Source organism: Oncorhynchus kisutch, linkage group LG1 (genome assembly GCF_002021735.2).
Source record: "Oncorhynchus kisutch isolate 150728-3 linkage group LG1, Okis_V2, whole genome shotgun sequence".
NCBI lineage: Eukaryota > Metazoa > Chordata > Actinopteri > Salmoniformes > Salmonidae > Oncorhynchus > Oncorhynchus kisutch.
Genome location: NC_034174.2, coordinates 37,062,904 through 37,089,531, shown reverse-complemented (window position 1 = coordinate 37,089,531; position 26,628 = coordinate 37,062,904). Strand labels below are relative to the sequence as shown.

General features: G+C 43.7%; 2 protein-coding genes across 4 annotated transcripts in view; one reads left to right on the top strand and one right to left on the bottom strand.

Moving 5' to 3' along the window:
* sumf1 (sulfatase modifying factor 1) lies at positions 1-23,763 on the bottom strand. 2 transcript variants are annotated; one of them, XM_020488873.2, is made up of 9 exons: positions 23,390-23,763; positions 11,759-11,932; positions 11,400-11,474; positions 7,383-7,465; positions 7,024-7,149; positions 6,251-6,365; positions 4,865-4,978; positions 4,724-4,783; positions 1-485 (listed from the first exon to the last, which is right to left on the bottom strand). In XM_020488873.2, exons 1-9 carry the CDS (start codon positions 23,678-23,680, stop codon positions 384-386), a joined length of 1,140 nt encoding a protein of 379 aa, XP_020344462.1. In that variant the 5' UTR covers positions 23,681-23,763; the 3' UTR covers positions 1-383. The 2 variants fall into 2 exon arrangements, with proteins under 2 accessions (XP_020344462.1, XP_020344467.1); XM_020488878.2 differs by having other exon boundaries at positions 7,024-7,146; positions 23,390-23,762.
* Positions 23,764-24,046: 283 nt separating this feature from the next.
* Positions 24,047-26,628, top strand: part of LOC109895256 (inositol 1,4,5-trisphosphate receptor type 1) — a 164,896-nt gene continuing 162,314 nt past the window's right edge. For both annotated transcript variants that reach the window (XM_031822925.1, XM_020488886.2), the window contains exon 1: positions 24,047-24,257. The gene's annotated coding sequence lies outside the window, so the exon portion shown is untranslated. The remainder of the gene's footprint in view (positions 24,258-26,628) is intronic.

Genomic DNA, 26,628 nt, shown 5'->3' with positions numbered 1-26,628 from the left:
TGTGAGTTTTTGTCTTTATTTCATAGCAAGAACAGGAGACTTGGCAAAATTTTACATAATAAGAGTTCTACTAAATCATTCTGTGAAATGTCTTCATTCCAAAACAAAGTCACCTCACACATGTTCCCTTTGAATATTTATTCATTCACATAGACATTTTTAAAATATTTTACAAGAAAATATATTACATAAATCTCCACGTCACGCGGTAATCCTGCATTTCATGAACAACACTGACATCACTGGCTGTATGAAGAGGTGCACTTGACTTGTTTCACCTGGCGGGCAGGGTAGGCAGAGTTAGTACCCTAGACGAGAGCCAATGGGGAATGGTACAAAAAAGGAAAAGTCAGACTACCCATGTCAGGGTCAAGGGTGAAAGGTTACGGCTGCTCCTGGGAGACACAGCGGAACCCTAGGTTAGAGGCAGAGCTGTCAGGGGTGTTCTGACTCCGTGCTGCACACCTGTACCTGTAACAGTATGACTGGAGTGGTATAGAGATAGAGGGAGAAAAACAGAAAATCATACGTCAATGTACATTAGATTGGTAGCAATGTGCATTAGACTGAAAGCAATCAAAAGTTTGGACACACCTACCCATTCGAGAGTTTTTATTTAATTTTTTACTATTTTCTACATTGTAGAATAATAGTGAAGAAATCATAACTATGAAATAACTCATATGGAATCATGTAGTAACCAAAAAAATGCTACACAAATCAAAATATATTTTACATTTGAGATTCTTCAAAGTAGCCACCCTTTGCCTTGATGACAGCTTTGCGTACACTTAGCATTCTCTCAACCAGTTTCATGAGATAGTTATCTGGAATGTATTTCAATTTACAGGTGTGCCTTGTTAAAAGTTAATTTGTGGATTTTCTTCCCTTCTTAACTTGTTGAGTGTAGGGGGCAGTATTTTGATGTTTGGATGAAAAACGTACCCAAATGAAACTGCCTATTTCTCAGGCCCAGAATCTAGAATATGCATATAATTGTCAGATTAGGATAGAAAACACTCAAAAGTTTCCCAAACTGTCAAAATATTGTATGTGAGTATAACAGAACTTATATTGCAGGCGAAAACCTGAGGAAAATGCTGTTTTTCCAGAAAGCTCTCTGTTCCATTGCATGCCTTCATTACATTTAAAGGGATATCAAACAGATTCCTTTTCCTATGGCTTCCACGTGGTGTGAACAGTCTTTAGACATAGTTTCAGGCTTTTATTTTGAAAAATGAGCGCGAAAGATCACATCGCGTCAGTGCATAGCTGGGTGCCAGCAGCATTTTGCATGCGCCAACAGAGTGGAGTAGACATTTTCCCTCTCTCTCCTATTGAAGAAGATACAGTTCCGTTGAAATATTATCGATTATATATTGTAAAAACAACCTGAGGATTGATTATAAAAATTTTTTGACATGTTTCTACGAACTTTACGGATACTATTTGGAATTTTCGTCTGCCTCGTCGTGACCGCTCGAGCCTGTAGATTTCTGAACATAACGCGCCAACCAAATGGAGGTATTTTGGATATAAAAATAATCTTTATGGATCAAGGAACATTTATTGTGTAACTGGGAGTCTCGTGAGTGCAAACATCCGAAGATCATCAAAGGTAAGCGATTCATTTTATTGCTTTTCTGACTTTCGTGACCAATCTACTTTGCTGCTAGCTGTTTGTAATGTTTTGTCTGCTGAGAGAGATGTCCTTACATAAACGCTTGGTATGCTTTCACCGAAAAGCTTTTTTGAAATCTGAAACGCCAGGTTGATTAACAACAAGCTAAGCTGTGTTTTGCTATATTGCACTTGTGATTTCATGAAAAATTTATATTTTTAGTAATTTAATTTGAATTTGGTGCTCTGCAATTCAGCAGATGTTGAAGAAAATGATCCCACTAACGGGATGGGTGCGTCAAGAATTTATTGCGTTTGACCCAATCAGTTGTGTTGTGACAAGGTAGGGGTGGTATTTAAGAACAGCTCAAATAAGCAAAGAGAAACGACAGTCCCCCATTACTTTAAGACATGAAGGTCAGTCAATCTGGAAAATGTCAAGAACTTTGAAAGTTTCTTCAAGTGCAGTCGCAAAAAAACATCAAGCGCTATGATGAAACGGGCTCTCATGAGGACCGCCACAGGAAAGGAAGACCCAGAGTTAGCTCTGCTGCAGAGAATAAGTCCATTAGAGATGCCAGCCTCAGAAATTGCAACCCAAATAAATGCTTAACAGAGTTCAAGTAACAGACACATCTCAAGACTGCGTGAATCAGGTCTTCCATGGTTGAATTGCTGCAAAGAAACCACTACTAAAGGACAGCAATAAGAAGAAGAGACTTGCTTGGGCCAAGAAACACGAGCAATGGACATTAGACCAGTGGAAATTTGTCCTTTGGTCTGATGAGTCCATATTTGAGATTTTTGGTTCCAACCACCGTGTCTTTGTGAGACGCAGAGTAGGTGAACGGATGATCTCTTTGAAGCATGGAGGAGGAAGTGTGATGGTGCTTTGCTGGTGGCATGGTCTGTGATTTATTTAGAATTCAAGGCACACTTAACCAGCATGGCTACCACAGCACTCTGCAGCGATACGCCATACCATATTGTTTGCACTTGGTGGGACTATCATTTGTTTTTCAACAGGACAATGTCCCAACACACCTCCAGGCTGTGTAAGGGCTATTTGACTAAGAAGGAGAGTGATGGAGTGCTGCATCAGATGACCTGGACTCCACAATCACCCAACCTCAACCCAATTGAGATGGTTTGGGATGAGTTGGACCGGCAGAGTAAAGAAAAAGCAGCCAACAAGTGCCCAGCATATGTGGGAACTCCTTCAAGACTGTTGGAAAAACATTCCAGGTGAAGCTGGTTGAGAGAATGCCAAGAGTGTGCAAAGCTGTCATCAAGGCAAAGGGTGGCTGTTTAAAGAATCTAAATTATAAAATATATTTAGATTTGTTTAGCACTTTTTTTGTTACTACATGATTCCATATGTGCTATTTCATAGTTTTGATGTCTTCACTGTTATTATACAATGTAGAAAATAGTCAAAATTAAGAAAAACCTTTGAATGAGAAGGTGTGTCCAAACTTTTGACTGGTACTGTATTTTGAAGTATTTAAACAGGGCCAACGTTTGTTTTACAATCACAAAGCCCGTTAGATTGAAGTCCTTTCCTCCTTCACATGACCCCCTCAGATTGAAACAAACCCAGGTTGGTGCTTGGGAATCATTTTGCATGCTGTCAATCGCAACATCAAGGCAACCAGAGGAGGCGGGGCTAATAGCTCAGTTTACTGTGGAAGACAGCATATTGGGCCTCCCAGAGGATCACCTAGCAACTGTACCAGGAAAAGTAGAAGTATGTTTTTCCCCTTAAATCATTCCCCCCTTTGCTGTTAAGCGGGTGGAGATTGTATACAGCTCCCTTTTGTTACGAATTACAACAGTACGTTGTGTAATTCAAGCTGAAAGGCTCTCTCTCTAGTTGTGGTAGCCGAGTCAGGCTATTCTACATGGGCATAGAAGTCAAACACACACCTACACACCAGAGCCGGTCTCTGAACCACCCACACACAGACAACACACCCCTCCATACAGAAAGGCCCACTGAACTTTTTTGTGTGTGGGTAGATCAGCTTTAATATTGCAAATAGATGATGGTTTCCATCAATGTAATTGTCTGCATCATTTCCAATCTCCCATACATTTTTTTGTAAATATTAACTTTTTTTTGTATATATTTTCTTTATAATTTCCCTTAACCCTACCACCCCTCCCCTAATTGGAGTAAACAAATGAACAACACTTAGGCTTCTACTTCCAGATTATACTATATACATTTTACGGACACAGTATATTTTACAACAGTAATGTAATTCCCATTCCCACTCCCATCTCTGAAGACCATCTAGTTTTGATTTCAATTTGCCATATGTTTTTCAACTAAGCTTCGATATTTCACAACCTTTCTATTCTCATAGTTTTTACATATTGTACATTAAAGAAACATTTTTTATATGAGTATTATTATATTATTGATCGATTGACTATGACTTTTTAAAATCACCCAGCAGTGCTATTTGAAGAGTTAACTCTAGATAAATGTTGTAATTCTTCAGCCATTCCTTAACCTGCAACCAAAAACAAGCTACATATTGAAAGTACCAAAACAAATTATTTAACGATTCGGTCTCTTTGCAGCAAAATCTGCAGAGCTTTGATGGTTGTATCCCACTGTACTCGATTGCACTAGGCTAAAGCAGTGGTTCCCAAACTGTGGGAGATGCGAGGGGTCGGCAAGGGGGGCACGCCTCACAGTTTGGGAACCACTGCTTTTTTCAGAGACCGGCTAGGCTCTGGTATGTAGGTGTGTGTTTGACTTCTGTAGTTGCAATTTTGAAATTGGTTAGTGCACCATTAGTTTTCCTCTTGTCATGTCAGTCATTGGATACCTTCGAGAAAAATGTATAACTTGTCAGAAATGTACAAATCAACTAGCCCATGTCAGCTAATGTTTTTGAGCCCATAGATTTTGTTATGTTTGAGTCACTCAAATATCACATGAATACACATTAGACATGGGAAAATGTATAGAATTGCAAGAAAATGAGCTTTAAACCTGCTAAATGTTCTCTCCGCCATCAAAAGGGGTGTGAACAGTTTGTGTGATGAACAGTGCTTGTGGCCATAGAAATAGTAATTGCATAAAGGTTACCTTATGGCACATGTAGGAGCCTCCTTTCTTCACTCGGTCTGTGCCTGATGGTGGACCTGCCTGCAAAAGGGAGGAGAGAAAATATCAAAACATCAAGAAGAAATCCTCACAGATGTGACATAAAAAGTGTGTGTGTATTACCGGGTTGTGCCGTTCATCTGTGGTGTGGTGTACAGTCCACCAGTCAGATGTCCACTCCCATGCATTCCCTACCATGTTGTACAGGCCATAGCCATTTGCAGGAAATGACTTCACCTGCAGACATAGAAAGATATGAGAAAGATACTTTCACATTCTACACCAATAAGGTGTCCCAAATGATTGAAATAGCGTTGCAACTGTTGCATGGGAAGCATATTAAAAAGAGCTATAAACTGATAATTAAACATCACATTTTAGAATAAAACACTTCTCCAGACATGCATCACAGTATGTTTTTTTTGCATGTTTTAAAACAGTGCGTATATACAGAATATACACTACCGTTCAAAAGTTTGGGGTCACTAAGAAATGTCCTTATTTTTTAAAGAAAAGCAAAACAAATCAAATCTGAATTTATCAAAAATACAGTGTAGACATTGTTAATGTTGTAAATGACTATTCTAGCTGGAAACGGCAGATTTTTTAAATGAAATATCTACATAGGCGTACAGAGAGCCCTTAATCGAACCCACAAATGCTGATGCTCCAGATACTCAACTAGTCTAAAGGCCAGTTTTATTGCCTTCTTTAATCAGAACGACAGTTTTCAGCTCTGCTAACATAATTGCAAAAGGGTTTTCTAATGATCAATTAGCCTTTTAAAATGATAAACTTGGATTAGCTAACACAACGTGGCATTGGAACACAGGGGTGATGGTTGTTGATAATGGGCCTCTGTATGCCTATGTAGATATTCCCTAAAAAGAAAATCAGCCATTTCCAGCTACAATAGTCATTTACAACAGTAACAATGTCTACACTGTATTTCTGATCAATTTGATGTTATTTTAATGGACAAAAAATGTTATTTTCTTTCAAAAACAAGGACATTTCTACGTTTTTAACGGTAATGTATACATCATAGAAAGTGTAACCCTGAAAGACCTGTAAAAGAATGGAGCTGATAAATCTCAGCAGCCATTGAAGTGAGACAAATCATATCAAATTGTATAATTTCACTATTACTATGCAATTCATGAATGTTCTCAATGTTATTCATGTGATCTAGAGCAGCTGAGCCGCTGGTGTTGTGACATTCTTAACTTGATTATCCCTCTAATCTCCAATGACACACAGTTCCTGTTGGTAATCAGTGGCTGAATCAGAGATCAACTTCCTGTTTCATCACAATGGATTGTGGGTAAGGGCCACCCTGCCTCCCTAACATGGGAGTAAACAGACTCCCCTGAGCACTTTGTTTTCACAGTCTTTTAGTCAAGTCATAGTCTTTCAGTCAATTTTACATACTGTAATTAAGTCTCATTCTTTCTCATTCTCTGTCTCGGTCTCTCTCTCTCTCAGTAACTGTCTCTCCCCATCTCTTACTGGTGAGGTTTTAGTGTACCCGTCCTCTTCTGAGTTGTGTGTGGGGAACTTTCCCTGCCAGAGGTTGGCGTAGTTCTGTCCTTTAGGTTTCAGTTTGTTCCCCCACGGGTAAAGTCTAAAATACAGGAACATAGGATCAGGGCAGTGGATAAAGATAGGCACTACTAGAACTGTGCAAGGATTAAAAGGTGTACTGTAGGAATAATGGCATATAACATATTATAATCTGTGTGGTTTGAGCCCTAAATACAGATTGGCTGAAAACTGTGGTATACCTGATTGTATACCACGTGTGACAAAACAAATATTTTTACTGTTTTAATTAGTGGGGCGGCAGGTAACCTAGTGGTTAGAGCGTTGGACTAGTGACCGAAAGGTTGCTAGATCGAATCCCCTAGCTGACAAGGTAAAAATCTGTCGCTCTGCCCCTGAACAAGGCAGTTAACCCACTGTTCCTAGGCCGTCATTGAAAATAATAATTTGTTCTTAACTGACTTGCCTACTTAAATAAAAGTAAACATTTAAAAAATTACATTGGTAACTATTTTATAATAGCAATAAGGCACCTCAGGGTTTTGTGGTATATGGCCAATATACCATGACTCATAGCTGTATCCAGGCACTACGTGTTGCGCCATGAGTAAGAACAGCCTTTAGTCGTGGTATATTGGCCATACACCACACCCCCTCAGGCCTTATGCTGTACTGCTTAAATATACTTAATCTATATATATTAGTAGTGGGGTTGTTACCTCACACACACATTACACTACCTCTCCTGTAGGCCCCCTCTGCAGGCGTACTCCCACTCAGCCTCTGTGGGGAGTCTCTTGTGGGCCCAGGAGCAGTAGGCCACAGCGTCCTGCCATGACACATGCAGCACAGGGTGGTCCAGCCTGCTAGCACAACCAGGTTATGGTTAATAATATCATAATAGATGGTAATTTAGTAGTATAGCAACACATACTGTATACTTTGTACATTTGGCTCAAGCAGGAACCAAACACACAACTTCAACCTGAGTCATAAGAACCATCAGTTTATCAACAAACCTCTACCCATCTGTGACATACAGATACTGGTAGACACTGGATCTCATTAGAATGAGCCAGTATAGCGATGTAACACCTACCTGTCTGTGATGCTGGAGTCGGGGCCCTCAGGGTGCCTCCAGTCTGCTCCTCTGACAGGCAACCACCAGGGGGCAGCAGCCACCTGACAACCAGGAAGTCACAACAGCTGCTATGTCACACAGGTAGACAGAACACAACTTATCAGGAACTGATGTCATGGTGGTCAGGCCGAGTGTGCACTGGCGCACACACAAACAAAAATGCACAAACACACAGTCTAATACAGTGCCTTGCGAAAGTATTTGGCCCCCTTGAACTTCGCGACTTTTTGCCACATTTCAGGCTTCAAACATAAAGATATAAAACTGTAAAAACTTTTTTTGTGAAGAATCAACAACAAGTGGGACACAATCATGAAGTGGAATGACATTAATTGGATATTTCAAACATTTTTAACAAATCAAAAACTGAAAAATTGGGCGTGCAAAATTATTCAGCCCCCTTAAGTTAATACTTTGTAGCGCCACCTTTTGCTGCGATTACAGCTGTAAGTCGCTTGGGGTATGTCTCTATCAGTTTTGCACATCGAGAGACTGAAATGTTTTCCCATTCCTCCTTGCAAAACAGCTCGAGCTCAGTGAGGTTGGATGGAGAGCATTTGTGAACAGCAGTTTTCAGTTCTTTCCACAGACTCTCGATTGGATTCAGGTCTGGACTTTGACTTGGCCATTCTAACACCTGGATATGTTTATTTTTGAACCATTCCATTGTAGATTTTGCTTTATGTTTTGGATCATTGTCTTGTTGGAAGACAAATCTCCGTCCCAGTCTCAGGTCTTTTGCAGACTCCATCAGGTTTTCTTCCAGAATGGTCCTGTATTTGGCTCCATCCATCTTCCCATCAATTTTAACCATCTTCCCTGTCCCTGCTGAAGAAAAGCAGGCCCAAACCATGATGCTGCCACCACCATGTTTGACAGTGGGGATGTTGTGTTCAGGGTTATGAGCTGTGTTGCTTTTACGCCAAACATAACGTTTTGCATTGTTGCCAAAAAGTTCAATTTTGGTTTCATCTGACCAGAGCACCTTCTTCCACATGTTTGGTGTGTCTCCCAGGTGGCTTGTGGCAAACTTTAATCAACACTTTTTATGGATATCTTTAAGAAATGGCTTTGTTCTTGCCACTCTTCCATAAAGGCCAGATTTGTGCAATATACGACTGATTGTTGTCCTATGGACAGTCTCCCACCTCAGCTGTAGATCTCTGCAGTTCATCCAGAGTGATCATGGGCCTCTTGGCTGCATCTCTGATCAGTCTTCTCCTTGTATGAGCTGAAAGGTTAGAGGGACGGCCAGGTCTTGGTAGATTTGCAGTGGTCTGATACTCCTTCCATTTCAATATAATCGCTTGCACAGTGCTCCTTGGGATGTTTAAAGCTTGGGAAATCTTTTTGTTTCCAAATCCGGCTTTAAACTTCTTCACAACAGTATCTCGGACCTGCCTGGTGTGTTCCTTGTTCTTCATGATGCTCTCTGCGCTTTTAACGGACCTCTGAGACTATCACAGTGCAGGTGCATTTATACGGAGACTTGATTACACACAGGTGGATTGTATTTATCATCATTAGTCATTTAGGTCAACATTGGATCATTTAGAGATCCTCACTGAACTTCTGGAGAGAGTTTGCTGCACTGAAAGTAAAGGGGCTGAATAATTTTTGATTTGTTAAAAAAGTTTGAAATATCCAATAAATGTCGTTCCACTTCATGATTGTGTCCCACTTGTTGTTGATTCTTCACAAAAAATACAGTTTTATATCTTTATGTTTGAAGCCTGAAATATGGCAAAAGGTCGCAAAGTTCAAGGGGGCCGAATACTTTCGCAAGGCACTGTAGTTGAGTGTGAAGGGGGAGTAGTACTACATTCCTAAGCAAGCAGTGTTTACACACTCTTTCGCCACCTCTAAAACACTCTCCTCTCCCAGTCCCCGCTTCAACTGAATCTGCACCCCATGTCTATAGTCCACCAACAGTCTACACATAACATAAATCTCTTTCACTCCCTCACTCTCCCCTCTCCCTCACTCCCCCCTCTCCCTTTTCAGAGAAATAGAAAGTTTGAATCGACATTGTGTGTGTGAAATGTTAACCCACTACAACACACCAGAAAATGGATACTTAAAGGACACCAGGCAGGTGCCACTTTGGCCTGCTCTGTGGCTGTTGCTCTGCATTGTAAAGCTCTGCCATCATACAGGGGTGTTTGTTTTCTTCATTTGACTCCCAAACAAAACAGTGTTTTTTACACAACTAAAAATAACAGTGTAAGATTTTGGTGTCTTGACTGGAAAAAGGTGTCAACAGCCTTCAAAAACATATGTGCTTTCCTAAGCCAATGTGTCAGTCACACTAAACAACTCAGCTTTGGGAGTACATCACAACAGGTTTGAATAAAAAATGGAATAAATAATTGAATCCAACCTAATGCACAGGGATCTGTATAGTAATACTGAGGTAAAAGATACAGAGAAAAAAGCAGGAAGTTCAAACAGCAGTCCAAGTTCCAGAAGGAAAACAAAGCGTGTGAAGTAGTAACCTTGCTCTCTCAATCACCATGTTAACCAGTGAGGACATCCATCTGTGACTGATTACATGCTAATGTGTGTGCCCCAATATCCTCCATCCCATGAGGACAACCATAATTAACTTCCAGTTTTCAGAGTAAGACTTGTGCGCATAGGAAGTTGTTTGTAAAGACATATCATGTTTACAGTTGGCTATGTTGAAATCATACTGTAATCTAATTTGATGACATTGAATTCTGGCTATGTTGAAATCATACTGTAATCTAATTTGATGACATTGAATTCCAGTACTGTGTCAGTACGATGTGTGTGTGTATGTGTGTGAACCTTTAACAGTTACTGGCATTTTTCAAATAAAATGTTATTTCTCACATGCGCCGAATACAACAATGAAATGCTTACTTACAAGCCCTTAACCAACAATGCAGTTTTAAGAAAATACAAATAATTAAAGCAGTAAATAATAATAGGGGTCTATATACAGGGGTGTAAGATGTTGGTGTCTTGACTGGAAAAAGGTGTCAACAGCCTTCAAAAACATGTGACTCTTGTTTAGAAGCCTCTTGGACCCAGACTTGGCACTCTGGTACAGCTTGCCGTATGGTAGCATAGAGAACAGTCTATGACTATGGTGGCTGGAGTCTGACAATTTCTGGGCCTTCCTCTGACACCACCTGGTATAGAGGTCCTGGATGGCAGGAAGCTTGGCCCCGGTGATGTACTGGGCCGTACGCACTACCCTCTGTAGTGCCTCTGTAGTGTCGGAGGCTGAGCAGTTGCCATACCAGGTAGTGATGCAACCCGTTAGGATCCTCTCGATGGTGCAGCTGTAAAACCTTTTGAGGATCTGAGGACCAATCATACTGATTCCCTCTCGTATACTCCATGTTGAGAGAGTTCCACTAAACAGCCTAAATGACCTGTACTACCCCAGGGAGAATTACTTGGCTGTCTTCTGTGGAGCGGAGTGAAATCTGCTCAATAATTAAACCAGAGGGCAGTCACCTCTCTATACAGGCTTCAAAGCATAATCAAAGGAGACTGATAAAATGGGGGTCTAGTGGAATGTCATCAGATGACAGAATGAGAAACCACAACATTGCCTCTCCATGGGCCGTAGACTACCTTTAGACACATGCTCATTGATGCAAAAAAATTGGTAGTAATGCAGATGGAACTCAAGTTAGGGCCCTGTGTGTGCAGGACTGAAACAGCTATGAAAACAAGAAGTAGGCTATACTAGCCTGGACGCCCGTATTTTCTTTAGCCAACTCCTGTATCGCTTTTGTCTAGGAAGAGGCATTGTTGAATGCAGAAACAGTCACGCTAGCACCTAGGTTAGATGTAAACAACACTAAAAGAAGTTTACAATCGAACATTGAATGCAGCCGTCACTTCATTTCATCAGCATGATGGATGCACAATACATATCCCTTGCCTTGGGAGAATTAAATGTATCTTCCTATCTTTTTTGCTCTGAAGGGTACTTACTGCCTGGGATATCTGGCTTTTGACCTCCTCACTCAACACCCCCTCGAACACAAACGAATCTCCAAACCTCTCTGCCTGTAGGAACACAGAATGGGGAGAGAGAAGTGACAGCATCTTAGAACAATAAATCAGAGAAGGGAGCAATCACTTCTATAGAGTGACATCTGTCAGCATGGCTGTCTCATAGTAAACCACAATTCCACATATGTGAAGCAATATATGTTTTCATGTTTGTAATTCATTTGTAACACTGCTGACACTACTTCGGTCTTTGACCAGCAGGTCTCCATTGAGAAAAAGAGACACTTGATATCAATAAGACTAATCTCAATAAAGTCAGTTACATTTAAAAAACCTACCTCAGTGATGTAGCCCGTGGCATTGATGAAGCTCTGGAAGTGGCGGTTGCTGACCTCATGAGCATCCATGTAGAAATGGTCCAGGTGCACCCTTCTCTGGGGACCCTCCCCGTCCTGGGGGATGCCAGGACTGTCTGTACCCATCAGGAACACCCCTCCTGGGATCAGGACCATCTACAGGACCACAACAGGGCCATCAGACAACAGACATCTACAAAGAACAGACACATCAGGACCATCAACAGGCACACACCAGGACCATCAACAGGCACACACCAGGACCATCAACAGGCACACACCAGGACCATCAACAGACACACACAAGGACCATCAACAGACAACAGATACACATCAGGGCCATCAACAGACAACATACACACATCAGGGCCATCAACAGACAACATACACACATCTGGACCATCAACATACACACATCAGGACCATCAACAGACAACAGATACACATCAGGACCATCAACAGACAACATGCACACATCAGGACCATCAACAGACACACATCTGGACCATCAACAGACCCACACCAGGACAATCAACAGACACACATCAGGACCATCAACAGACACACACCAGGATGCCACAGGGTTCAATTCTTGGACCGACTCTCTTCTCTGTATACATCAATGAGGTCGCTCTTGCTGCTGGTGAGTCTCTGATCCACCTCTACGCAGACGACACCATTCTGTATACTTCCGGCCCTTCTTTGGACACTGTGTTAACAACCCTCCAGGCAAGCTTCAATGCCATACAACTCTCCTTCCGTGGCCTCCAATTGCTCTTAAATACAAGTAAAACTAAATGCATGCTCTTCAACCGATCGCTACCTGCACCTACCCGCCTGTCCAACATCACTACTCTGGACGGCTCTGACTTAGAATACGTGGACAACTACAAATACTTAGGTGTCTATCCAAGATCCAAGATGGCGTAGCAGTAAGTCGTCCTGTCGTGTCGTGTCCCTGTATATTTTGTTTATATTTTGTTTATTTTTCGTTTTTTTACATATTTTTCGTTTTTTACATAGCTATCCCTTTTTAAAAACATTTTGCTAAACCTAAGCTTCCAAATACGCTGGATCTTCACAACTAGCTATCTAGCTAAAACGCAACCCTGGACGATTACCCCTGGCTAGCGTTTCCACCCACTTAGCTTGAAGCTAGCCCGGCCTGCGCTACCACCGTAGCATACTCCTGAGCTACAATACCCGGGCCCACGACCGGTCTATCGATGTCACCGCATGAAGAGGAATAAACAGACTCACCCCATCGCGACGTCCCCCAAAGGCTAACTCTCTAGCCCTCGCTATCTCCCTGCTTGCTAATTCGGCCTGCTAACTGCTAGCTTGTCCAGCTCCGGTCCGCTAACTGCTACCTTGTCTAGCCCGGGCCTACAAACTGTTAGCTTGTTAGCACAGGCCTGCTAACCGCCTGAATCGCCGCGTCCCAAACGCCCACCGGACCCATAGTTACTTTCTATCTCTTTTGACTTTTAATTTGTTTATACCTTCCGGAAACCTGCCTCACCCAATGTGATACGGAATCGCTATTATTTTTTATTTATTTTTAGAACACACTCAAGAACCTCCAGAAGCTAACCAGCTAACTAGCTACAAGCTATTTAGTCATTGTTCGTTTTTTTTAACCTGGATAACACTCGCCAGTCCAGCTTCCCTTCCCCATCCACCGCTGCCCCCTGGACACTGATCTCTTGGCTACATAGCTGATGCACGCTGGACTGTCCATAAATCACGGTACTCCATTCTGCTTGTTTGTTTTATCTGTTGGCCCCGTTGCCTAGTCTACGCCATTTTACCTGCTGTTGTTGTGCTAGCTGATTAGCTGTTGTCTCACCTACTGTTTTAGCTAGCTTTCCCAATTCAACACCTGTGATTACTGTATGCCTCGCTGTATGTCTCTCTCAAATGTCAATATGCCTTGTATACTGTTGTTCAGGTTAGTTATCATTGTTTTAGTTCACAATGGAGCCCCTAGTTCCACTCTTCATACCCCTGATAACTCCTTTGTCCCACCTCCCACACATGCGGTGACCTCACCCATTACTACCAGCATGTCCAGAGATACAACCTCTCTCATCATCACCCAGTGCCTGGGCTTACCTCCGCTGTACCCGCACCCCACCATACCCCTGTCTGCGCATTATGCCCTGAATATATTCTACCATGCCCAGAAACCTGCTCCTCTTATTCTCTGTCCCCAACGCTCTAGGCGACCAGTTTTGATAGCCTTTAGCCGCACCCTCATACTACTCCTTCTCTGTTCCGCGGGTGATGTGGAGGTAAACCCAGGCCCTGCATGTCCCCAGGCACCCTCATTTGTTGACTTCTGTGTTCGAAAAAGCCTTGGTTTCATGCATGTCAACATCAGAAGCCTCCTCCCTAAGTTTGTCTTACTCACTGCTTTAGCACACTCTGCTAACCCTGATGTCCTTGCTGTGTCTGAATCCTGGCTCAGGAAGGCCACCAAAAATTCAGAGATTTCCATACCCAACTATAACATCTTCCGTCAAGATAGAACTGCCAAAGGGGGAGGAGTTGCAGTTTACTGCAGAGATGGCCTGCAAAGTAATGTCATACTTTCCAGGTCCATACCCAAACAGTTCGAACTACTAATTTTGAAAATTACTCTCTCCAGAAATAAGTCTCTCACGGTTGCCGCCTGCTACCGACCCCCCTCAGCTCCCAGCTGTGCCCTGGACACCATTTGTGAATTGATCGCCCCCCATCTAGCTTCAGAGTTTGTTCTGTTAGGTGACCTAAACTGGGATATGCTTAACACCCCGCCAGTCCTACAATCTAAGCTAGATGCCCTCAATCTCACACAAATCATCAAGGAACCCACCAGGTACAACCCTAACTCTGTAAACAAGGGCACCCTCATAGACGTCATCCTGACCAACTGGCCCTCCAAATACACCTCCGCTGTCTTCAACCAGGATCTCAGCGATCACTGCCTCATTGCCTGTATCCGCTACGGAGCCGCAGTCAAACGACCACCCCTCATCACTGTCAAACGCTCCCTAAAACACTTCTGTGAGCAGGCCTTTCTAATCGACCTGGCCCGGGTATCCTGGAAGGACATTGACCTCATCCCGTCAGTTGAGGATGCCTGGTCATTCTTTAAAAGTAACTTCCTCACCATTTTAGATAAGCATGCTCCGTTCAAAAAATGCAGAACTAAGAACAGATACAGCCCTTGGTTCACCCCAGACCTGACTGCCCTCGACCAGCACAAAAACATCCTGTGGCGGACTGCAATAGCATCGAATAGTCCCCGTGATATGCAACTGTTCAGGGAAGTCCGGAACCAATACACGCAGTCAGTCAGGAAAGCTAAGGCCAGCTTCTTCAGGCAGAAGTTTGCATCCTGTAGCTCCAACTCCAAAAAGTTCTGGGACACTGTGAAGTCCATGGAGAACAAGAGCACCTCCTCCCAGCTGCCCACTGCACTGAGGCTAGGTAACACGGTCACCACTGATAAATCCATGATTATCGAAAACTTCAATAAGCATTTCTCAACGGCTGGCCATGCCTTCCGCCTGGCTACTTCAACCTCGGCCAACAGCTCCGCCCCCCCCGCAGCTCCTCGCCCAAGCCTCTCCAGGTTCTCCTTTACCCAAATCCAGATAGCAGATGTTCTGAAAGAGCTGCAAAACCTGGACCCGTACAAATCAGCTGGGCTTGACAATCTGGACCCTCTATTTCTGAAACTATCTGCCACCATTGTCGCAACCCCTATTACCAGCCTGTTCAACCTCTCTTTCATCTCGTCTGAGATCCCCAAGGATTGGAAAGCTGCCGCAGTCATCCCCCTCTTCAAAGGGGGAGACACCCTGGACCCAAACTGTTACAGACCTATATCCATCCTGCCCTGCCTATCTAAGGTCTTCGAAAGCCAAGTCAACAAACAGGTCACTGACCATCTCGAATCCCACCGTACCTTCTCCGCTGTGCAATCTGGTTTCCGAGCCGGTCATGGGTGCACCTCAGCCACACTCAAGGTACTAAACGACATCATAACCGCCATCGATAAAAGACAGTACTGTGCAGCCGTCTTCATCGACCTCGCCAAGGCTTTCGACTCTGTCAATCACCATATTCTTATCGGCAGACTCAGTAGCCTCGGTTTTTCGGATGACTGCCTTGCCTGGTTCACCAATTACTTTGCAGACAGAGTTCAGTGTGTCAAATCGGAGGGCATGCTGTCCGGTCCTCTGGCAGTCTCTATGGGGGTGCCACAGGGTTCAATTCTCGGGCCGACTCTTTTCTCTGTGTATATCAATGATGTTGCTCTTGCTGCGGGCGATTCCCTGATCCACCTCTACGCAGACGACACCATTCTATATACTTTCGGCCCGTCTTTGGACACTGTGCTATCTAACCTCCAAACAAGCTTCAATGCCATACAACACTCCTTCCGTGGCCTCCAACTGCTCTTAAACGCTAGTAAAACCAAATGCATGCTTTTCAACCGGTCGCTGCCTGCACCTGCATGCCCGACTAGCATCACCACCCTGGATGGTTCCGACCTAGAATATGTGGACGTCTATAAGTACCTAGGTGTCTGGCTAGACTGCAAACTCTCCTTCCAGACTCATATCAAACATCTCCAATCGAAAATCAAATCAAGAGTCGGCTTTCTATTCCGCAACAAAGCCTCCTTCACTCAAGCCGCCAAGCTTACCCTAGTAAAACTGACTATCCTACCGATCCTCGACTTCGGCGATGTCATCTACAAAATGGCTTCCAACACTCTACTCAGCAAACTGGATGCAGTCTATCACAGTGCCATCCGTTTTGTCACTAAAGCACCTTATACTACCCACCACTGCGACTTGTATGCTATAGTCGGCTGGCCCTCGCTACATATTCGTCGCCAGACCCACTGGCTCCAGGTCATCTACAAGTCTATGCTAGGTAAAGCTCCGCCTTATCTCAGCTCACTGGTCACGATGGCAACACCCATCCGTAGCACGCGCTCCAGCAGGTGTATCTCACTGATCATCCCTAAAGCCAACACCTCATTTGGCCGCCTTTCGTTCCAGTACTCTGCTGCCTGTGACTGGAACGAATTGCAAAAATCGCTGAAGTTGGAGACTTTTATCTCCCTCACCAACTTCAAACATCAGCTATCTGAGCAGCTAACCGATCGCTGCAGCTGTACATAGTCTATTGGTAAATAGCCCACCCTTTTCACCTACCTCATCCCCGTACTGTTTCTATTTATTTACTTTTCTGCTCTTCTGCACACCAATATCTCTACCTGTACATGACCATCTGATCTTTTATCACTCCAGTGTTAATCTGCAAAATTGTAATTATTTGCCTACCTCCTCATGCCTTTTGCACACATTGTATATAGACCCCCCCTTCGTTTTCTACTGTGTTATTGACTTGTTAATTGTTTACTCCATGTGTAACTCTTTGTTGTATGCTCACACTGCTATGCTTTATCTTGGCCAGGTCGCAGTTGCAAATGAGAACTTGTTCTCAACTAGCCTACCTGGTTAAATAAAGGTGAAATAAAAAAAAAAGGCTGTAAACTCTCCTTCCAGACCCATATCAAACATCTCCAATCCAAAGTTAAATCTAGAATTGGCTTCCTATTTCGCAACAAAGCATCCTTCACTCATGCTGCCAAACATACCCTTGTAAAACTGACCATCCTACCAATCCTCGACTTTGGCGATGTCATTTACAAAATAGCCTCCTATACCCTACTCAACAAATTGGATGCAGTCTATCACAGTGCAATCCGTTTTGTCACCAAAGCCCCATATACTACCCACCATTGCGACCTGTACGTTCTCGTTGGCTGGCCCTCGCTTCATACTCGTCGCCAAACCCACTGGCTCCATGTCATCTACAAGACCCTGCTAGGCAAAGTCCCCCCTTATCTCAGCTCGCTGGTCACCATAGCATCTCCCACCTGTGGCACACGCTCCAGCAGGTATATCTCTCTAGTCACCCCCAGAACCAATTCTTTCTTTGGCCGCCTCTCCTTCCAGTTCTCTGCTGCCAATGACTGGAACGAACTACAAAAATCTCTGATACTGGAAACACTTATCTCCCTCCCTAGCTTTAAGCACCAACTGTCAGAGCAGCTCACAGATTACTGCACCTGTACATAGCCCACCTATAATTTAGCCCAAACAACTACCTCTTTCCCAACTGTATTTAATTTTATTTATTTATTTATTTAGTTCCTTTGCACCCCATTATTTTTATTTCTATTTTGCACATTCTTCCATTGCAAAACTACCATTCCAGTGTTTTACTTGCTATATTGTATTTACTTTGCCACCATGGCCTTTTTGCCTTTACCTCCCTTCCCACCTCATTTTCTCATTTTCTCACATTGTATATAGACTTGTTTATACTGTATTATTGACTGTATGTCTGTTTTACTCCATGTGTAACTCTGTGTCGTTGTATCTGTCGAACTGCTTTGCTATATCTTGGCCAGGTCGCAATTGTAAATGAAAACTTGTTCTCAACTTGCCTACCTGGTTAAATAAAGGTAAAATAAAAATAAAATAAAAGGACCATCAACACACACACATTTGAACCATCAACAGACACACACCAGGACCATCAACAGACACACATCTGAACCATCAATAGACACGCACCGGGACCATCAACAGACAACAGACACACACCAGGACCATCAACAGACACACACCAGGACCATCAACAGCCAACAGACACACATCAGGGCCATCAACAAACAACATACACACATCGGGGACATCAACAGACAACATACACACATCGGGGACATCAACAGACAACATACACACATCGGGGCCATCAGCCGACAACATACACACATCAGGGCCATCAGCCGACACCATATGCACATCTGGACCATCAACAGACACACACCAGGACCATCGACAGACACACACCAGGACCATCAACAGACACACACCAGGGCCATCAACAGACACACACCAGGACCATCAACAGACACACATCTGAACCATCAACAGACACGCACCGGGACCATCAACAGACAACAGACACACACCAGGACCATCAACAGACACACACCAGGACCATCAACAGCCAACAGACACACATCAGGGCCATCAACAGACAACATACACACATCGGGGACATCAACAGACAACATACACACATCGGGGACATCGACAGACAACATACACACATCGGGGACATCAACAGACAACATACACACATCGGGGACATCAACAGACAACATACACACATCGGGGCCATCAGGCGACAACATACACACATCAGGGCCATCAGCCGACACCATATGCACATCTGGACCATCAACAGACACACACCAGGACCATCGACAGACACACACCAGGACCATCAACAGACACACACCAGGACCATCAACAGACACACATCTGAACCATCAACAGACAACAGACACACACCAGGGACATCAACAGACAACATACACACATCAGGGACATCAACAGACAACATACACACATCAGGGCTATCAACAGACACACATCAGGACCATCAACAGACACACCAGGACCATCAACAGACCATGACCATCAACAGACACACATCAGGACCATCAACAGACACACCAGGACCATCAACAGACCATGACCATCAACAGACACACACCAGTACCATCAACAGCCAACATACACACATCAGGGCCATCAACAGACAACATACACACACCAGGGCCATCAACAGACAACATACACACATCAGGGCCATCAACAGACAACATACACACATCAGGGCCATCAACAGACAACATACACACATCAGGGCCATCAACAGACAACATACACACATCAGGGCCATCAACAGACAACATACACACATCAGGGCCATCAACAGACAACATACACACATCAGGGCCATCAACAGACAACATACACACATCAGGGCCATCAACAGACAACATACACACATCAGGGCCATCAACAGACAACATACACACATCAGGGCCATCAACAGACAACATACACACATAAGGCCATCAACAGACACACATCAGGACCATCAACAGACACACACCAGGACCATCAACAGACAACATACACACATCAGGGCTATCAACAGACACACATCAGGACCATCAACAGACACACATCAGGACCATCAACAGACACACACCAGGACCATCAACAGACCCGGACCATCAACAGACAACAGACACACACCAGTACCATCAACAGACAACATACACACATCAGGGCCATCAACAGACAACATACACACATCAGGGCCATCAACAGACAACATACACACATCAGGGCCATCAACAGACAACATACACACATCAGGGCCATCAACAGACAACATACACACATCAGGGCCATCAACAGACAACATACACACATCAGGGCCATCAACAGACAACATACACACATCGGGGACATCAACAGACAACATACACACATCGGGGCCATCAGCCGACAACATACACACATCAGGGCCATCAGCCGACACCATATGCACATCTGGACCATCAACAGACACACACCAGGACCATCGACAGACACACACCAGGACCATCAACAGACACACACCAGGACCATCAACAGACACACACCAGGACCATCAACATACACACATCTGAACCATCAACATACACACATCTGAACCATCAACAGACACGCACCGGGACCATCAACAGACAACAGACACACACCAGGACCATCAACAGACACACACCAGGACCATCAACAGCCAACAGACACACATCAGGGCCATCAACAGACAACATACACACATCGGGGACATCAACAGACAACATACACACATCGGGGACATCAACAGACAACATACACACATCGGGGACATCAACAGACAACATACACACATCGGGGCCATCAGGCGACAACATACACACATCAGGGCCATCAGCCGACACCATATGCACATCTGGACCATCAACAGACACACACCAGGACCATCGACAGACACACACCAGGACCATCAACAGACACACACCAGGACCATCAACAGACACACACCAGGACCATCAACAGACAACAGACACACACCAGGGACATCAACAGACAACATACACACATCAGGGACATCAACAGACAACATACACACATCAGGGCTATCAACAGACACACATCAGGACCATCAACAGACACACACCAGGACCATCAACAGACCCGGACCATCAACAGCCAACAGACACACACCAGTACCATCAACAGCCAACATACACACATCAGGGCCATCAACAGACAACATACACACATCAGGGCCATCAACAGACAACATACACACATCAGGGCCATCAACAGACAACATACACACATCAGGGCCATCAACAGACAACATACACACATCAGGGCCATCAACAGACAACATACACACATCAGGGCCATCAACAGACAACATACACACATCAGGGCCATCAACAGACAACATACACACATCAGGGCCATCAACAGACAACATACACACATCAGGGCCATCAACAGACAACATACACACATCAGGGCCATCAACAGACAACATACACACATAAGGCCATCAACAGACACACATCAGGACCATCAACAGACACACACCAGGACCATCAACAGACAACATACACACATCAGGGCTATCAACAGACACACATCAGGACCATCAACAGACACACATCAGGACCATCAACAGACACACACCAGGACCATCAACAGACCCGGACCATCAACAGACCCGGACCATCAACAGACAACAGACACACACCAGTACCATCAACAGACAACATACACACATCAGGGCCATCAGACAACAACATACACACATCAGGGCCATCAACAGACAACATACACACATCAGGGCCATCAACAGACAACATACACACATCAGGGCCATCAACAGACAACATACACACATCAGGGCCATCAACAGACAACATACACACACCAGGGCCATCAACAGACAACATACACACATCAGGGCCATCAACAGACAACATACACACATCAGGGCCATCAACAGACAACATACACACATCGGGGACATCAACAGACAACATACACACATCGGGGCCATCAGCCGACAACATACACACATCAGGGCCATCAGCCGACACCATATGCACATCTGGACCATCAACAGACACACACCAGGACCATCGACAGACACACACCAGGACCATCAACAGACACACACCAGGACCATCAACAGACACACACCAGGACCATCAACATACACACATCTGAACCATCAACATACACACATCTGAACCATCAACAGACACACATCTGAACCATCAACAGACACGCACCGGGACCATCAACAGACAACAGACACACATAAGGCCATCAACAGACACACATCAGGACCATCAACAGACACACACCAGGACCATCAACAGACAACATACACACATCAGGGCTATCAACAGACACACATCAGGACCATCAACAGACACACACCAGGACCATCAACATACACACATCTGAACCATCAACATACACACATCTGAACCATCAACAGACACACATCTGAACCATCAACAGACACGCACCGGGACCATCAACAGACAACAGACACACATAAGGCCATCAACAGACACACATCAGGACCATCAACAGACACACACCAGGACCATCAACAGACAACATACACACATCAGGGCTATCAACAGACACACATCAGGACCATCAACAGACACACATCAGGACCATCAACAGACACACACCAGGACCATCAACAGACCCGGACCATCAACAGACAACATACACACATCAGGGCCATCAACAGACAACATACACACATCAGGGCCATCAACAGACAACATACACACATCAGGGCCATCAACAGACAACATACACACATCAGGGCCATCAACAGACAACATACACACATCAGGGCCATCAACAGACAACATACACACATCAGGGCCATCAACAGACAACATACACACATCAGGGCCATCAACAGACAACATACACACATCAGGGCCATCAACAGACAACATACACACATCAGGGCCATCAACAGACAACATACGCACATCTGGACCATCAACAGACACATCTGGACCATCAACAGACAACGGAAATTGTTCTAGAACCATATGATAGACACCAGAACCATGTACAGACACCACCTACACAGACATATTTAGAACAGGGATGGGCAGCTTTGGTGGGGGTGAGTTGCTTGCGGGTCTGCGTACCCACATTCACCCCCCAGTCTTGACAGCGGATATCTTTTTTTTGTTTTGGGGGGGGTGAATTTAGAGTTAATTTCGTGCAATTCAACACATTCTGCCATGATGTTGCAGTTTTAAAGCAAGTTTGCAGCAATTCTACAAATTTTGCCATTGGATCGAGAGTTCTTATAGGAGAACTTGTACTTTTTGTTCTATGAGATAATATCAGTCAGTTAAACATGACCTATATAAATTAGCTGTTGAAGACTCTCATATAACAAAATGTAAATTATCTCCTAACCCTGTGTTTACTACAGACCTTATTTTCGTTAATCCAAAAACCCTACAAAAACGCCAGTCATTTCCTCATAGGCTTTGTCCAAAGAACCATTGTAGAGTTAGTGCCTACATAAAGAGGTCATTACTATTTAACGTTATCTCTATAACGATGTGAACGCTTGATATAATACCTGACTACGAGTATCAGTTTCTTCTCCATTCGTCTGAGTGTCTGTATGCCTTTCATTTGACTTTTTCGAGTACTTGACCGAAGGGTTTTCTGTTATTATGGAGCTTTCCTTCTCGATATCCACAACTGCTTCTCTCTTCAGGTTGTGGCAACCACAGCTCGAGCTCTCTGCCGCCAGCGGAACGATCGTCTCATGTTCTGTGCCGACGGAGAGTTCTGGCTTGCTTTGAACACACAGCACATCATCTTTGACATTCAGGGAAAATAATAAAAACGCACAATAAAACAACATTGTTGCACCATTCAGCTTAAGACCACTTGTTTGTGGACAGAGCCATGCTTCCGCATTATCAGTCACGTGATCAGTCAGCTGATAACTGTAAGGTTGCAACTCTATACCATAAACATGTAGGCTATCATTTCAGCATACTCATGATTTACAATGTGTGTCATAATGTTTGTGTATAGTTCTTGATTTAAATTTAAATTGCACTTCCTCCAGCAGTGTCTAAAGTTTGGAGAAGTTTCTTTAAATAACACGCAATACTCACCATACGTTGGGACTTGTAGTCATACTTTTGCTTTCTGTTTTGTTAAGTGTCCGAAGGAATAATTCATGAAACATCATTTCCCAGAAACCAGTACTGGTATATAATTTTATGAGGGGCTACAGACCTTCACGCGGAGACGAGCGCTCATGTAGCGAACGAACGGAAGGCAAGGTGATTGGATTGAGCTGTCAAAAATATCGGACCCTACTCGCCGACTGAATCTCCGTGCTATGGATTAGTTGAAAGCGGTATATCACTGCCATGCTCTCCCGTTGACCCAGCCTCGCGCGTCGCTCTCAACCTCTTACCACAGCGAAGGTAAAGTTGACCACAACTCTGTACAGTTTGCGGGAGCATCCCCGCCTCTTAAATATGTATTGCTTGTGGCGAGGGAAGAAGCGCAACAATGTATCTGCACCGACGCTGATTAAACTACCCCCCCCCCCCCCCCCCCCGAGCTGAGTAACACGGTTTTGCCAATCTGATATGAAATATAATATAATTGAACAATTGAAGCAACGCAAGTGTTCAAACTGTAGTCTACTCGACTCAGATGTGTTGAAGCTCAGTAAAGTTCGAGTGATTTCATACACTATCCCTTTTTGAAAGAAGACTGAGAAATATGGATTTGTGCTGCCAGTTTGCCCAGTGGCTTGGACATCATGTTGATAAACATGACAGTAACGTTATATCTATGTCGTGCACTGTTGTTGTCTACTAAATGTTAGGCAATGTGGTTTTCAGGTAATATGATGGGCTGAATTGTTCACCATGTTTTTGTTTTTCTTCGAGTATGTTGCTAAAATGACTGCTCTGAAACTAGGCCTTGAGGTCAGCCTCATTATACTCACTCCTGGGGGATGTTGCAGTGTAGGCAAATAATATGTATGTGTGTAGGCTACTAGACTCGCACAGTAGGAACTCTGTAGACTGAAATGTCACCAATGTGAGCCGGGACTCCGTAGGTGCAGTATGTTCCAGGAGTTTTTCTCTACCAGCCACATGAACAGGAAAAACTCTAGGCCCCATTGACAGCCTATAGTTAGTCTGGAGTTTTTCTGGACAGGTCAAATCTAATTTTATTTGACACATACATGTGTTTAGCAGATGTTATTGCGTGTGTAGTGAAATGCTTGTGTTTTTAGCGAAATGCTTGTGTTTCTAGCAAAATGCTTGTGTTTATAGCTCCAACAGTGCAGTAATATCTAACAATACACACAATTGAAAGTAAAAGATTGGAATTAAGAATATATAAATATTTGGATGAGCAATGTCAGTGGCAGACTAAGATGCAGTAGAATAGGATAGAGTACAGTATATACATATTAGAGGTCTGCCGATTTATGATTTTTCAACACCGATACCGATTATTGGAGGACCAAAAACCGCAGATACCGATTAAAATCGGCCAATTTTTTATTTATTGATTTATTTGTAATAATGACAATTACAACAATACTGAATGAACACTTATTTTAACTTAATATAATACATCAATAAAATCAATTTAGCCTCAAATAAATAATGAAACATGTTCAATTTGGTTTAAATAATGCAAAAACAAAGTGTTGGAGAAGAAAGTGAAAGTGCAATATGTGCTATGTAAGAAAGCTAACGTTTCAGTTCCTTGCTCAGAACATGAGAACATATGAAAGCTGATGGTTCCTTTTAACATGAGTCTTCAATATTCCCAGGTAAGAAGTTTTAGGTTGTAGTTATTATAGGACTATTTCCCTCTATACCATTTGTATTTCATTAACCTTTGACTATTAGATGTTCTTATAGGCACTTTAGTATTGCCAGTGTAACAGTATAGCTTCTGTCCCTCTCCTCGCTCCTCCCTGGGCTTGAACCAGCAACACAACGACAACAGCCACCATCAAAGCAGCGTTACCCATGCAGAGCAAGGGGAACAACTACTAGAAGGCTCAGAGCGAGTGACGTTTGAAACGCTATTAGTGCACGCTAACAAGCTAGCCATTTCACTTTGGTTACACCAGCATCTCGGGAGTTGATAGGCTTGAAGTCATAAACAGCGCAATGCTTGATGCACAATGAAGAGCTGCTCGGAAAACGCAAAGAAAGTGTTCTTTGAATGAATGTTTACGTGCCTGCTTCTGCCTACCACCGCTCAGTCAGATACTTAGATACTTGTATGCTTGTATGCTCAGTCAGATTATATGCAACGCAGGACACGCTAGATAATATCTAGTAATATCATCAACCATGTGTAGTTAACTAGTGATTATGATTGATTGTTTTTTACAAGATAAGTTTAATGCTAGCTAGCAACTTACCTTGGCTTACTGCATTCGCGTAACAGGCAGTCTCCTTGTGGAGTGCAACGAGAGAGGCAAGTCGTTATTGCGTTGGGCCAGTTAACTGTAAGGTTGCAAGATTAGATCCCCCGAGCTGACAAGGTGAAAATCTGTCGTTCTGCCCCTGAACGAGGCAGTTAACCCACCGTTCCTAGGCCGTCATTGAAAATAAGAATGTGTTCTGAACTGACTTAAGGTTATTTTTTTAATCGGCAAATCGGCACCCAAAAATACAGATTTCCGATTGTTATGAAAACTTGAAATCGGCCCTAATCGGCCATTCCGATTAATCGGTCGACCTCTAATACATATGAGATGAGTAATACAAGTTATTAAAGTGATTAGTGTTCCAATTATTAAAGTTATCAGTG